Raw genomic sequence first — 16,059 nt, 5'->3', positions numbered from 1 at the left:
AATTGACTCTAAAAGGGGTAAAATCAAATATATGTGGGATCGAATTAGATGCTATTGGTACCAATTTAGGGATAACATTTTTAATTCACAAATCACATCATCAAAGACTACTCAATATTAACTTCAAATTAATATATTTTTACATACTCAATTAATCGAATTTGAGTATTAAAAAGTAAAAGCAAGTATTTGTGGAATTGAATTACATCTTATTTATATTAATTAAATATCACATTTTAACTTCACAAATGATAACATCAAAAGTCACTTAATATTATTTGAAATTCAAGTATTTACTTACACATTTGAAGTATTCAAATAGTCAAATGAAATATCTGAAACCCGAAAATAGGTACTTTATCTGTCAAAATAAATATTTTTTTTTAATTCCATGATGAGTGATAACTATGATTTTTCAAAAATTAAATGATATGAATAAGTCATCTTACGAATTTTCAATGAAAAGGCCAACAATTACTGAATTTATGTTGATACTCAAAAATCCAATATTTTCTTACATATTTCGAGTATTCAAAGAATCAAATCAAACAACTAAAACTCCAAAATAAGTACTTTGTAAGTCAAAATAAATAATTAATCTTATTTTTATAAAACGGTTACCGTTTTATATCTACCTGTTTTGGAGATTAATTTGTCACGTTGATCTTTACAAAGGGGAGAATTTCTCAAATGCATGATTAGTTTACTGTATTTTCACATGGAATGTGAAATGTAAATTTACATATCTAGTGAATATCCCTATTACCTATACATTCCAAGATTTCCCTAAAAACGATGATGTGGAAAAGTATTACTTTTTATGTTAAGAGTATTATTTTTTATATGAATATTGAATTGATCGGATTGACCCATCTCACAGATAAAAACTCGTGATACCGTCTTAAAAAAACATATTCTATTTAGTACATGATAACGTTGAGACAATGACCTCACAAAATCAAGTCAAACATTGATATAAAAGATGCGTGTTTTCTTAATTACAGGAAGTACCCATACATATATATATATGATAAAGAACAAATAATAATCTATAAAGAAAAACCAAAATATATTTCCGATTATACCCTCCTACGTGAAAAGACTAAATTGCCCACTCACCCTTTCCACTCGATGCATTGAGATGTTGGTCTTGTTTTCTGGTTCCCAGCTTTAAGCGGGCAAGCGGTCTGCACGGGCAGCACCATACAATTATACTGCAGACACAAAGAGCTGCTGATCGGAATCTCCACCGTCGGATTAATCTCGATTCCGGTCAAGTAATTGTGCTGCAGATACAGTATCTGTATGTTGGAAGCCAATAGCCGGTCCACGAAGCTGGCGGGGACGTGACCCATGAACCGGTTATTGTTCAGGTACAGCTTCTGAACCGTGGAAAACATCGGTGAAATCTCTCCGGAGAGGCGGTTGTGGCTGAGATCAATGGTCGGGATGGTGACCAGATTGGTGGGGCGAACTGGGCCGGAGAATTGGTTTCGCTGGAGTTGGAGGTTGGCGATCGGGAAGGTGAATATCTCGGGGGGAATGGGTCCGGTGAATCGGTTCATGCTGAGGTCGATGTAGCTCAGTTTGTTCAATCGGGTCAGGAGCACGTCGACCGGTCCGGTGAGCTGGTTCCATGACATCGAGAGGTGCTGGAGGGAAGGAGGGAGTCCGGTTGGGGAAATCGAACCGGATAAGTTGTTGTGTTTGAGGTCGATTCGAGTTAAGGATCGGGAGACGAAAGGTGGGATTGAACCGGATAGCTTGTTGTGGCAGAGGATGATGTTGGATAACGCCGGCGGGGCTCCGATGGAATATGGGATGCTCCCTGTCAGCTGATTGAAGCTAAGATCAAGGGTCTGGAGTCCCTGGAGCTGGCCTAGACTCGCCGGGATTTCGCCGGTGATGAAGTTCTGACTGACGGCAAGGAACCGGAGGTTTTTCAACTGAGACAGGGAATCGGGCAGAGAGCCGAATATCCGACCGGGGACAACGGTAAATTCCGCCATTGATGAGAGTTTCCCAATCTCCGGATCAAGCCTACCCGTCAGACCCGGAGACCCGGCTCTGGGGTCACCGAGATTGAGAGCAACCACCTTATCTCCGTCGCAATACACACCGGAGAAACCACACGGGTCCGAAGTGAAATCCCAGGAGCCAAAATAATTCGACCCCGGCAAATCCTCCAACCTTTTACGAACATTCTGCAGCGCCAAGAAATCAATCGGATCCAGCATTGCATGCACCAGAAGTCCACATTTCAGAACGAAAACCAAATGGGCCAAAAACATGAACCAGAAGCAGCCATTCCCCCTCAGAAAACACTTCATCCTTGCAGATTCAAGCAAATTCGAGAATAATATTTGGAGGGACTTATAAAGGGATTCTGAAAGTGGTGCTTTACCGTGAAGAGAAACGTGAGAGCTTTGATGGAGACAGCATCAAAAGTTGAGAGAAAAATGTTAAAAGGCAGTGAAGAAAGAGGAAGCTGAAATTGACTATCTTCACATGAAAGCAGCAATTGCAAAAAAATTTAAAAAATGCGATATCTGTAGATCAAGAATATGCTATTTTTTCTTCTTTTTGTTGGGTCTGTGTGGCTTGTGGGAGAAGACGAAGAAAAATAGGGAAATTGAGAATGGCAGGAAGCATTTGGGTCTTTTACCGTGTGCCGGGAGAGTGATTGTACACTTCGAGGTTAGGCTTGGCAAACGGTAGTCCGAGCCTATGTGGAAGCATACGAGGCTGTCTTTCGACGCTTCGGTTGCTCTGCTGGCAATCCACCAGATATATAATAACATTTATTAGGATAGGTGGATTATTTGTTATTACTAAAATAATGTAAAAATAATTATACAACGGGTGAAGAAGCCCACCAAACAAGGGTAAAGTCGATCCTGGGTGTGGGGGCACTGCCCCCACACCCAATCAAGGGTCAAGATTCAATTATGTGGGGTGAAATTTTTTTAAAAAAATAAAATAAAATGGGCCAGAAATTTTCTGGCCCTTGGATCTGCCCGTGCAGGCAGTGCCTGCACGGGCAGCATCGAATTTTCCCCAAATGAGAGGTGGATCACCCACCAAGTGTATTACATCCAATGAATAATAGAATCTTGACGATGTTGGTAATATATAAATATATATAAATATATATATATATGTATATATATATGTGTGTGTGTGTGTGTGTGTGTGTGTGTTTGACAAAGATGTGTAACGAGGTAAATAGAGGTCACATCAATTAGATTTTATTTATTTATTTATTTTTTTGGTGAACTTATGTACTAATAATATTGATCCAAACAAATTTAATCAACTCTCCACCCACCAAATATTAAGGCAATATGTGTACGAGATATAAGATATATTATGAAATACATGTTTAAGAAGTTTTTTTCAACCCTTCTTATAATAGGGGAGTATGTTTATTACAATTGAGTTTCGAAATGTTGATTTCATCTAAAATTTGAGATATTGTTTAAGCATAACTGTAAGTAAGTAATCAACATAATTATTTTTTTCTATTTCTAGATGGAGTTGGACTTGATTGATTATCTAGTTTTATCTGATGTTTATCAGATATTTTACAAACTACAATAAATCTTGTTAGAGTAAGTGATCAGTTAGTCAATTTGTGACTTGAGTTTTAATGACTTTTATTTAAACCAATATTTATTTAAATAATATTTTATTTTTTTATCTAATTATAACATTACTTTATTTATATACTCATTCAAGCTGTATAGATAAAATTCTTGAATATACTATAGGTACCATGAGTCATGTCTCTCAAAATAAGGTCATGAAACTCATTAGGGAAGCGTACCGTATATTTTTAGCAGGTTGCTAGTCGATTCAGTTGCTTAAAATAAGGATACAAGTTACTTGAGCTTGAGACTGACATATGTGATATGAACACCATGTTTTATTGGTAAGGATGTGAATATATTCATTCATACAGATGAAGTTTATTTGATGATGCACTGAACAACCCTTATTCGAACTGTCCAATTGGTTATCACTGATTGAGTGAAATAGTCTGCATTTATTGTTGTACACCATTATTGCTTTGACCCAGAACAATTTAGATGCACTATATACTAGCATATACTTTGATCCGTTTACCGACCTCATTGAGAGTCATCAGGTGGCGAAGTTGATGTAGTTTCGAAATACGTAGTAGCCAATGCATTGTATTCAATGGGTGATTCATCACTCATCTATGGGTGAAAATATCCTATGTGATATGATTGATTAATAGTGTAAGGAATCTCTGACCAAAATAAGACATGTGCTTTAGGAAAATGTGTTTTACTAGTTGCACATACCATACTACTATTATTACTCAAAGATATATTACATCATTATCGAATACATTTGCAACTCTCGACATATAAGTGGTTGCAGATTCGATCGTGATATATGAGTTGAAGTGACCGTACTGTACGTTAACAATAACTTAAGTTCTTGCAGGTATTATCAGTGATACTGACCGAATGTTTCGGTTGGATTAATTCTAGCAAGCGGACTAGGTCAATTTATAGTAAATGGATGACAAGTCCAAGTATCGATCCCACAGAGACTATTATTTAAATACTAAGATCTAAGTTATTCGATTTAATCTAGGCAAAAAAAAGACAAAGTGATTGATGATACTTTAAACTAGTAAAATTTAATTAGAATATATTAAATTAATAACTAAGATCGAATTTTCGGAACATGTTTAAACTTGGGATATTTTCAAATTTAAATAAATGACCGGGAACGCACAACGGTCCAAACTTTGTTTATTATCAAGCACTGGAATAAAATAACCACAGATTATTCGATGTCACGATGAAATTCCCTGAATTAACTATAAATCTATTTCTAGAATTTATAATCCTATTTTTATTTAGCAGTCCAATTATTTCTAATTGAATTTAATCAAACAGAAACGCATTATCCAACGATGGAATTACAACTGTCGCCTAAAATCGCACATTGAAACCGAATACCATTTCTAGTCGATTTAACCATGTGTTGATTAATATTTTTGAAGCTAAATTTAATCTATTCTCTTTCGAGTCAAGATCAAACAACATACATGCAAATAATTGGTCAGATTAAGAGCACGAGAATTACGCAAACATTAATCAATAACATAAATTAATTCGTAGATTCAAATAATCTAGTGAATGAATAACATCAAAAGTTTGTCCCTATTGTGGTCCTGATCACCAGAAAACTACTCCATAAATTCAAAACTAGGATCAAATATAATATTCGTATTCATGAATGGAAATAAGAAAATAAGGGAAGAGATAATCTCAGCGATGGTGTGCGGATCTTGCGTGTGAATTGCGCGGTTTTTCTCTCGAATCTCCCAAACTGTCGCCGTCTTCAAAAGTTTCAAAGCTCTCGTCTTGTTTTTCTCTCAAAAGTCGGCTCTATTATGAGAATTCAACAACCACCTTCTTTCTAGGTTTTCCCCTTTTATATTTCTTTCCAAAATCACGAACAAATCTTCGCCAAAATCTGACTTTGATCTCAAGGGCACGAACCCCGTGTATGCATCAGGAGGGGGGTCCGTGTAGACTCTGCCCATTTTTCTTCCGGAACATTGGACACGGACCCCGTGTCGAGGTCCGTGTACACTCTGGATTTTTCTTCTCTCGAGGATAGCTGACACGGACCCCGGGTACAGGTCCGGCAGGGGGTCCGTGTATAGTCTGTAATTGTCTTCCTTCGGCTTCTGAGGTACGGACCCTTACACGAGGTCCGTGTATGGGTCCGGGTGTTTTCCTTTTGCTATTTTTCCGGGTATATCTGACATGGCATTGCGAAGCTTGACTTTTCTTTCATTCCTTTGGCTTTCATCCTCTTTTGGTCAAACCTGCAAATAGCCATAATAAGACGAAATAAGCGCGAAACTCGGAATAAAAAAGGCCAGATAAGCACGAATACGACAAAATAATGTCCCTAAAATGCTATATAATTCGTGCTTATCAGATACCTAAGAGATAATGATGATATGCTACTAGACTCTCTTACCATGATCCAATTGATGCAATCAGACTTGACTTCTGATGTTTTTGATCGACGGGTTGAAAAAATGAGGCTAATTAGGATAAGTCCGAATATGAACAAATTTTATTCTGAATCACATGAAATTGTGAACTCATTGCTAGCTGTATTTTTGAACCATTGATGGTCACATAAATATTGGATTTGTGTTCCCATTGAGATAATCAAATTCAATGAGGTGAATTTGGAGACTGTAGTTTGAGGATCAAACATATGACTTTGAAAAGAGTTTATTAGTTGATTACATGTAATGAAAGTTGTGAAATTTAGCTTAATTTCTAATTAATTGAGGAGAGTGGGACCGCCTGTTTTGGTGAAGGTGTTCACAAAACTAGCAGCAGTAAAAAATGGATCAGTGTAAAATTTTGTCATTCAAAAATTTCATTTTTCATTATATGAACAAGATTTGTACTATCGACACATCGAAGCTATCTAATCGTCGATCAAAATTATAATGAGATCATAATTATTTATTTAATAAATTTAGAATATACTAATTAAATAATAAAATTAGTACCAGTGACTACTAATTCCAAAATTCTAGAAAAATCTATAATATATTAATTAAATAATATTTATTTAATTAAAAGTGTTTATATATATATATATATATATATAGCAAAAGTTGATAATGATTTAATTATGCACGATGTTTTCGAGAATAGAAAAATACATATTTGAGATATTTTAAATAATGAAATAACAATGTTTTTATTCAAGCAAGATTCATGATTTGATCATGAAATCAAAATAACGATATCAGGAATCAAAATTTATCATTATTTCATTAAGAGTAATATGAAATAACCCAATATTTGCACACAAAATTTTGTCCATCGAAATTTCTCTCATTCCCTCCTCCTCCTCACACAAAATCGCCCACACACTATGGGTGAAAAAAAAGATTAAAGACACACTTTCACCATTCAAGTATCGTTATCATGAACTCTATGTATAGTATATGTTTACACATGAAAAGGATAAAGATTCAAATTTTGTGTCGATAATTATTCGTAACATATTGGAGAACTAATTATAATTGTATAATAAAATAATTTTCACTTAATCCTCTAATTAAAATAATGTACGGGAAAAACTTATTAAAAAATAGCACGTCACGCATCAAAACTCATCATTCTCCCTGGTTGCTAACTATTTACTTCTATACCTTTCAGTCTGGCGAAGTTGGCCATAATCATCAATTCACGTGGCAACATCAATTCAATACATGTTTTTTTGGAAATTGTTTTATATATAGTACAAAAATAAAATTTGAATATAAAATTGAAATAAATATATTAATATTTATTATAATTGTTTGTATCATAGATTAATATTCGATTTGAAAAAAATTATACTGAAATATCATATATTAGCACTACATATTTAATGTTTTGTAACAAATTTTATACGAAAAAATCATGTGTCATTAATACCAAATTTTTTATACATGTTTGATTACTAAGAAATAATATAGTGTTGGATATGAAACATTTTAGTAATCAAATATCATATATTAATACCAAATTTTTAATATTTTGTACCGAATTTCATCCGAAAACACACGTAGGCTCAATATAATATATATAATATTTATTTATAAGTCTAAATTCCACTTATATGTATATTTATTATTTTGAATTGAAATAAGTTGTGTGTTGGTCACAAGCCATTGCCACAGCAGCGACCAAAGCGATTGGTTCCCCCTGTGACCAAAACAATTTGCTCGCCTCGACAAAAGCATCGGCACCCCACTCTGACCACTAGCTATCCTTTCGGAGGTGGAAGAGTTCCAGAGGGCAGCAAACAACGGTGAGAGCAATGAGTTGCACAAAGAACCTTGAATTTATGCTATATGCTTGACTAAATACAATTTATTTAGGGTTGATTTTGTGCGACAATAGCATAAATTAATGGAAATGAATCTGTTATCATACAATACATTTTAGCGCAACATTTTCAAGTTGAATTTTTTTCTGGTTGAGATGAATACCAATGGAGATGACTTGGGCCACATTAATTTCTGAATGAGCAGCTTGTGGAAATTCATATTATATGCGAGTTTGTGTTTGAGAGTGAGAATTTCCATACCTACAAGATTTAGTCCATAAATTATCGGTTTCTGGCTCTTCTTTTCAAGAATTAAAGGATGTCCATGATGTTTTGAAAAATGCGGCATGGTTACGTTTCTTTAACTAGCTTCCATTCATGTCTTTAAAGGATCTAGTCACTTGTTTTTATAAAAGGCCTGTCGATTGAACCGAAGATCACATCTTATAATAAATATTGGAGTACTTTTTCTTGTAAACATGATCTAAAATATTGAGGTACATGATAAGGGTTTGCATGGCTTCACATCCTACCACTGTCTTAAAGTACCTGCTTTTTAACCTTGCCATTAGTTTTTTGACCGGCAATGAGCAGAAATAGACTTTCACTTGATAGAGTGGTATGTAGGCCTGATTTCATTTCCGGATCGTGGTTCGTTTTGAGCCCCTTTAGTCAAGAATTCAGATGAGAGATGAGCAGAACATGAGTAACATCATCTTTTCCCATGCGTTGACTGCACAATGAAGTTTGGCACATCGCGTTTGCAGGTGCAAGATTGCTTTCCATTCTCGATTAAATCGATATCTGATGAAAGACTAATCTGCAAATCTCCAAAGGGAAATCATTTGCCCAGTATAAAGGCGCTTACTTTGCAAAAAAGTGAATATATCGTTTACATAGAAGCCTTTGATACAAATCAGAAAGAGCTACCTCCTGGAGTACCCACCAGAATCAGTTCTTTTAAGGTATATATTGTTGGAAATTATAATAAAATTTAGAAGTTGAATAAAAAATTATGTCTCATGAATGTGAGAGTGTCTTTTGGCTCTCCACATTCTTGAGTTAATTGAAGAGTTTTGGCTCTTCATAATCTTGAGTTAATGTGAAGATTAATTGAGTTAATTAATCTTGCATGACTCTTGGTGTGTATTTTGAGGCTTATAAATAGTTTGTTCATTTCCTCGTTTCATACACATGAAAATTTTATATCTTTCAAGCACTCTCTTGCATTACATATTGGTATCTTTCCATTTGACCTCCATTAAATCTCGGTGATAAAGTAAATGTACGTTTTCAGTTCACCATAGTAGTGTCTCGTGCTAAGTCATTGCTGGTTGTTCCGTTTTATCCTGGGAAACCGACGTCCGCTTAAACCTCGAAGCACATACCGGAGAGGGCGAATCTGTTTTAAGGAAACTGTACATACTACAGGCCTCGGTTTGGTTTTGTTTTCTTTTACACAATAGTCACAATTTAAACATCACACTTGTTTCGGTTATTTCTTTATCTCTACAAGTTCGTTTCTACGCTACTGTTTTTAGCAATTTTTCTAACAAACTTAAAACAGAACGTGGTTTGTTTCAGATATGACTACTGAAACCATCGTGCAAAGGGAAACTGGTTATGTTGTCCCTGTTGTGGCTCAAGTTGTCCCTCATTTTACCTCAAGTGTTGCTACGGTTGCTGTCCTAGCCAGTCACGGTGAAAAACCCGAGAAGTTCACTGGTGTGGACTTCAAAAGGTGGCAACAGAAGATGCTGTTTTACTTGACGATGCTGAACCTGGCTAGATTCGTCTCTGAGGATGCTCTTAAACTCGAGGAGGGTGAGAGAGATGTTGAATCTGTTAGTGCTGTGGAGGCATGGAATCATTCTGATTTCTTATGCCGAAACTATGTACTAAACGGATTGGCCGATTCGCTCTACAACGTGTTTTTTGAAAAGAAAACGGCTAAAGAGATGTGAAAATCCCTTGACAAAAAGTACAAAACCGAGGATGCCGGGGCCAAGAAGTTTCTTGTTGGCCGCTTTTTGGACTTTAAAATCGTGGATTCAAAGCCGGTTATCAGCCAAGTTCAAGAACTCCAAGTGATTCTTCACGAGATTCACGATGAGGGGATGACTTTGAGCGAATCATTCCAAGTGGCTGTTATTGTTGAAAAGCTACTACCAGCTGGGAAGGATTTCAAAAATTATTTGAAACACAAGCGCAAGGAGATAAATGTTAAAGAGCTCATTGTTCGACTTCGCATCGAGGAAGACAACAAGAGGCATTTCGAAGAAAAAGTTCTCCGGAAAATGCTACAACTGTGATGGTATGGGTCACAAGGCATCTGAGTGTAAGAAGCCAAAGAGAAACCGAGAGGTGAATGTGGTCGAGAACATATCTCAAGAGGTTTCGAATATGAATCTCTGTGATGTAATATCAGAAGTTAATCTGGTGGGTTCGAACCCAAGGGAGTGGTGGATCGACACTGGTGCCACTTGCCATGTTTGCTCGGATAAGGATATGTTTGCTATTCTTGAGGAATCTGAGAATGGTGAAAAACTATTCATGAGAAATTCCGCTACTTTTGAAATCAAGGGTCAAGGGAAAGTTGTTCTAAAGATGACATCTGGAAAAGAACTGACTCTGAACAATGTGCTGCTGTATGTACCGGACATCCGCAAGAACTTGGTGTCCGGGTCGCTTCTTAACAAGCATGGTTTCCGCATTGTCTTTGAGTCAGATAAAGTTGTTTTATCGAAAAGTGGAATGTTTTTTGGCAAATGTTATGTTTGTAATGTGTTATTCAAACTCAATGTAATGGTTATTAAATCTGTGATAAATAAAGTTAATACTTTTGCTTACTTGCTTGAGTCTTCGTGTTTGTGGCATGGTAGACTTGGACATGTTAATTATGATACAATTTGTAGACTAATTAACATGAAAAGCATTCCTGCATTCCAAATTGATAGACAACGCAAATATGAAACTTGTGTTGAGGCAAAACTAACGAGATCATCTTTTCGAACAATTGAAAGAAATAGTGAACCACTTGATCTAGTTCACAGTGATATATGTGATTTAAAAGGTGTACAAACTCGTGGTGGAAATAAATACTTCATTACTTTTGTTGACGATAACACAAAATTTTGTTATGTATATCTTCTTAAAAGTAAGGATGAAGCTATTGACAAATTTTTCCAATATAAGAGTGAAGTTGAAAACCAACTTAGCAAGAAAGTTAAGGTGCTAGGAAGTGACCGTGGTGGTGAATATGAATCAACATTTGCTAAGTTTTGTGCTCAACAAGATATCAAACACGAAAGAAATGCACCTTATTCTCCTCAGCAAAATGGCATTGCAGAGAGAAAGAATCACACCTTGAAAGAAATGATGAATGCGTTGTTATTAAGTTCTGGTTTACCACAGAACATGTGGGGAGAAGCTGTTCTAACATCAAATTACCTTTTAAATTAGGTGCCCCGAAAGAAGCAAGATAAAATTCCATACGAGTTATGGAAAGGTAGAAGTCCTTCCTACCAATACTTGCGAGTGTGGGGGTGTCTTACCAAGGTTGCAGTACCCACTCCAAAGAAAGTAAAGATAGGACCAACAATTGTTGATTGCATTTTCATTGGATATGCTCAAAACAGTAGCGCATATCGTTTTCTTGTACATGAATATCAAATACCTTATATTCACAAGAATATCATAATGGAATCAAGAAATGCTTCTTTCTTTGAACACATGTTTCCATACAAATCTAAGAAAGAACCAAGTTTATCCAAAAGAATGTATGAGACAATTGATAAAGAACAAGAGCTTGATCAAGATAATGAACCTAGACGTAGTAAGAGAGCTAGGACTGAGAAATCCTTTGGTCCGGATTTCATCACTTTCATGATGGAAAGTGAACCTCAAAGCTTCAAGGAAGCAATCAGTTCATCTGAGGGACCTCTATGGAAAGAGGCCATCAATTCCGAAATAGAATCCATTTTACAAAACCATATGTGCGAATTAGTTAATCTTCCTCCGGGAAGCAAACCACTAGGCTGTAAATGGGGTTTCAAAAGGAAAATGAAATCAATGTAATTATAAATAAGTATAAAGCCAGATTGGTAATTAAAGGTTACCATCAACGTGAAGGGCTTGATTACTTTGACACATATTCTCCTGTATCGAGAATAACCTCTATTCGTGTTATATTTGCGATTGCCACCTTGCGAAATCTTGAAGTACACCAAATGGAGGTAAAGACAGCTTTTCTAAATGGAGATTTAGAAGAGGAAATTTACATGGAACAACCTGAAGGATTTTCTGCGACTGGGCAAGAAAACAAGGTTTGTAAACGGGTGAAGTTTCTGTATGGCTTAAAACAAGCACCAAAACAATGACACGAGAAATTTGATAAAGCCATGATAAAAAGTGGATTTAAATTCAGTGAATGTGACAAATGTGTATACATAAAAACCACTGAAAATGGATATGTCATTTTATGTCTTTACGTAGATGACATACTTATCATTGGTAGTAATGATAAGATGATCAAATCCACCAAGAAGTTATTGAATTCAAGATTTGACATGAAAGATTTGGGTTTAGCCGATGTAATCCTTGGAATTAAAATTCATAGAACATCAGAAGGGCTGGTTCTAAGTCAGTCACATTATGTAGACAAAATACTTGAGAAATTCAATAAGGATGACTCTGCAATGGCCAGAACCCCAATAGATATCAGTCATCATCTATCAAAGAATCGATGTGAGAGTATGTCTCAATTAGAATATTCTCGAGTCATTAGAAGTTTGATGTACTTAATGAGTTGTAAAAGACCAGACATAACTTATGCAGTGAGAAAATTGAGTAGATTCACGAGTAATCCAGGAGTTGAACATTGGAAAGCAATTATCAGATTGCTAAGATACTTAAGGTACACTCGTGATCATGGGCTGCACTATACCAGATATCCTGCTGTCATTGAAGGATACAGCGATGCAATTGGATATCTGATATGAAAGACTAAAAATCTAAAAGTTGAATTGTATTCACTTTAGGAGGTGCATCAATCACGTGAAAATATTCTAAACAAACTGTAATAGCCAGATCCACTATGGAATCTGAGTTTATAGCTCTTGAAAAGTGTTTTGAAGAGGCTGAATGGTTGCGTCGCTTCTTAGAAGATGTTCCAGGATGGGAAAAACCAGTGCCGGCTATATGCATATATTGTGATAGCCAATCTGCGATTGGTAGGGCCCAAAATAAAATGTATAATGGTAAGTCTAGGCATATATGTCGTACACATAATATCATTAGACAACTACTCTCAACTGAAGTTATCTCTGTTGACTATGTAAAGTCAAAGGATAATATAGCGGATCCGCTAACCAAGGGATTAAACAGAGAGTTAGTTGCGAACATGTCTAGGGGAATGAGGCTCAAGCCTATAGAATTAATTGGTGTGAAGGAAAACCCAACCTACGCTGACTGGAGATCCCAAGAACTAGGTTCAATGGGACAACCTAATCTCACTAATTTGGTACATCACTGTGGGGGTTATCTCTAGTCCATTCCTTATGAAACAGTGAATGTTGAGGATAAGCTTACGACTTTTAATGATTATGATGAAAAGATTATAGAATCATGTGGGGCCCTTAGCTCCTAATCGTTATTACAATGCAATCTGATTAGTGTTAATTAATCACAGCGGAAAACGAATTTAAAATTTCTTTACAATGAGCCCAAAATATCTCTTCTGATATTTAAATACTAAAAATAATATCTAAATTCAAATCATAAACCCGCCCACACATAACCAACCAATCACATACAAACAACTCATATCCTCGGGACATGCCTCGGTATATAGATACATATACATATATACTGGGAACAAGACATAAACATAAAACCTCAGCCCAAGCTGTGGCTCCCTCCAGAAGTACCCTCTCCGGTCTCCTGATATCCTGGAAGTACCTGCCATTGTCCACACAAAAAGACAACAACAGCCCCCCTTGGGGGTGAGCAAAGCTCCGTATGGAACAACCAATCATATATACCACAGATATCTAAACAATGATATATGGTATGCAATGCATGTATGTCGTGGAGGTATCAGGTCAAATGCCCATCCACTGAGCACATGTCAAAGTCAATCGAATCGCTATCAAATCAAATCAATGCTCGAGCTGGCACACCGGTCGCTATGGGAATACACATATGATAGCGTCGACGAAGCGCCATCAATCCCACATCTCATATCCAATCATATGGGGCCACAAATGTCTATGTTTTAAGGGTCATGTAATACCAAACATAGCATTGTGTTCACAAACCCCGGAATCCAATCAAATCATATCAGGGTATCCAAGGATCATAGCTCAACGTGCATGTCATATATCGATGTATGCATCAAATGGTGTGTGTTAACAAAAAATTTATTTTATACATCGATACTCAAATCATAATGTCATGTATGCCACATCAAATCACCCAATAGGCATATAGACACGTATTCCAATCCAATCAATCAAATCATATATCATATAATACAGATACCTGTCGTATGTTACCCGGTCGCAACATACCTCAGTTCTTCGTTTCCAATTGATGTAGCCTGAAGATACTGATAGTACACGTTATCTACATCAATAACATACTCATTCCAATCAATAACATACTCTAAAATCATTAATATGAGTTTCAAATATCATTTGAACCTTCAAAAATTCATATCAAATCAAAATCACATCATAATTCAGTTCCGACTTCGAATATCAGTTTATTGTCGGTTATTCTACTACATATCAGAATTTCAACTTCAAATACATGCTATTCCAGCACTTTGATATTTCAAGCTGCTGGAACTAGAAGAAAATTACCTCAGTCAGAAGCCCTCGACGCGACGATCACAAATATATAATTTGTTTCGCGTTTAGACAGCGTTTCGAAGTCGATTGGTAAGAAAGAATTTCGAAATATCTCGGTTATTCTCGAAGCCACGATAAGGAAATGAAGAAAGAGAAGATCAGAAACTAAGTCTTATCCTCACCGCCTTCGCGCTCGGGCGGTAGAATTTTCGCGCCCGAGCGCGAGACATTTTGCCCCCGGCTTTCACTCTTACCGCGCTCGGACGGTCACAAACTACCGCTCGGGCGCGGGGTGTTCTGCCCGAACACTAGCCCTTTCTTCCTTGGCGCTAGGGCGGTCATTTTTTACCGCCCGGACGCCACATGTTCTGTACAAATTTTAAGTTTGTACTAAATTGGCGTCCGGCCTCTCCAATCGAGCTCTTACAACATCAATTCATATTCAATATTCATTTTCTCAATTTCATTTTCATGATATACATCAATTACATAATCAAATGACAATTTCATTAATTATCGATAATCAACACAGGATTTACGATAATACGATACACGGTCCTTACATTTCTCCCCCTCTTAAAAGATTTCGTCCTCGAAATCTCAAACATTTCCATATACATAACATTGGCAAACATACATATGTCACCAGTTATAATACATATCAAAACTAAAATCAGTAAAAGGATCAGAATACATCGAATACAATGGACAAATGTCATAGAATCAAACAAATGCGGATACGAATCTCGCATCTTGCTCTCCAATTCCCACGTTGATTCTTCAACACCATGTCGTGTCCATTGCACTCGAACTAGAGGAATCGATTTGTTTCTCAATATCTTTTCCTTTCGATCCATAATGCGAATAGGTTGTTCAACATAGGAAAGAGAAGGATCCAGTTCAACCTCATCAGGTGCAAGTACATGTGATGGATCTGGTTAATATTTCCTCAGCATAGAAACACGAAACACATCGTGAATAGCGGATAGAGATGGTGGCAATGCCAATCGATACGTAAGATCACCAACTCGATCGAGAATCTCGTATGGACCAACATAACGAGGAGATAACTTCCCTCGCATACCAAACCGAACCGTGCCTCTAAAGGGAGATATTTTCAAAAATACTCTGTCACCTTTCTGAATTCTAAGGGTTATCTTCGTTTATTCGCATAACTCGTTTGACGATCCTGAGCAGCTTTCATCCGCTGCCGAATCAACTGAACCTTATCATTCATTTCCTGTATCATTTCAGGTCCAGTCAATTGTCTTTCACCAATTTCATCCCATAATAATGGTGATCTACATCGTCT

At 36.4% G+C, this 16,059-nt stretch overlaps 1 protein-coding gene across 1 annotated transcript; it reads right to left on the bottom strand.

The window, feature by feature from the left end:
• Positions 1-968: 968 nt before the first annotated feature.
• On the bottom strand, positions 969-2,831 carry LOC140833738 (uncharacterized). The gene has a single exon (XM_073198090.1). It carries the CDS (start codon positions 2,328-2,330, stop codon positions 1,116-1,118), a length of 1,215 nt encoding a protein of 404 aa, XP_073054191.1. The 5' UTR covers positions 2,331-2,831; the 3' UTR covers positions 969-1,115.
• Between the last annotated feature and the right edge of the window lie 13,228 nt (positions 2,832-16,059).

This window comes from Primulina eburnea, chromosome 6 (assembly GCF_022965805.1).
Source record: "Primulina eburnea isolate SZY01 chromosome 6, ASM2296580v1, whole genome shotgun sequence".
NCBI lineage: Eukaryota > Viridiplantae > Streptophyta > Magnoliopsida > Lamiales > Gesneriaceae > Primulina > Primulina eburnea.
The sequence above is the reverse complement of the archived record's forward strand: the minus strand, read 5'-3'. Positions and strand labels throughout refer to the sequence as shown.

Excerpts from the sequence above, each read along its gene's own strand:
- LOC140833738 (XM_073198090.1), bottom strand. The coding sequence starts at position 2,330 with ATGAAGTGTTTTCTGAGGGGGAATGGCTGCTTCTGGTTCATGTTTTTG.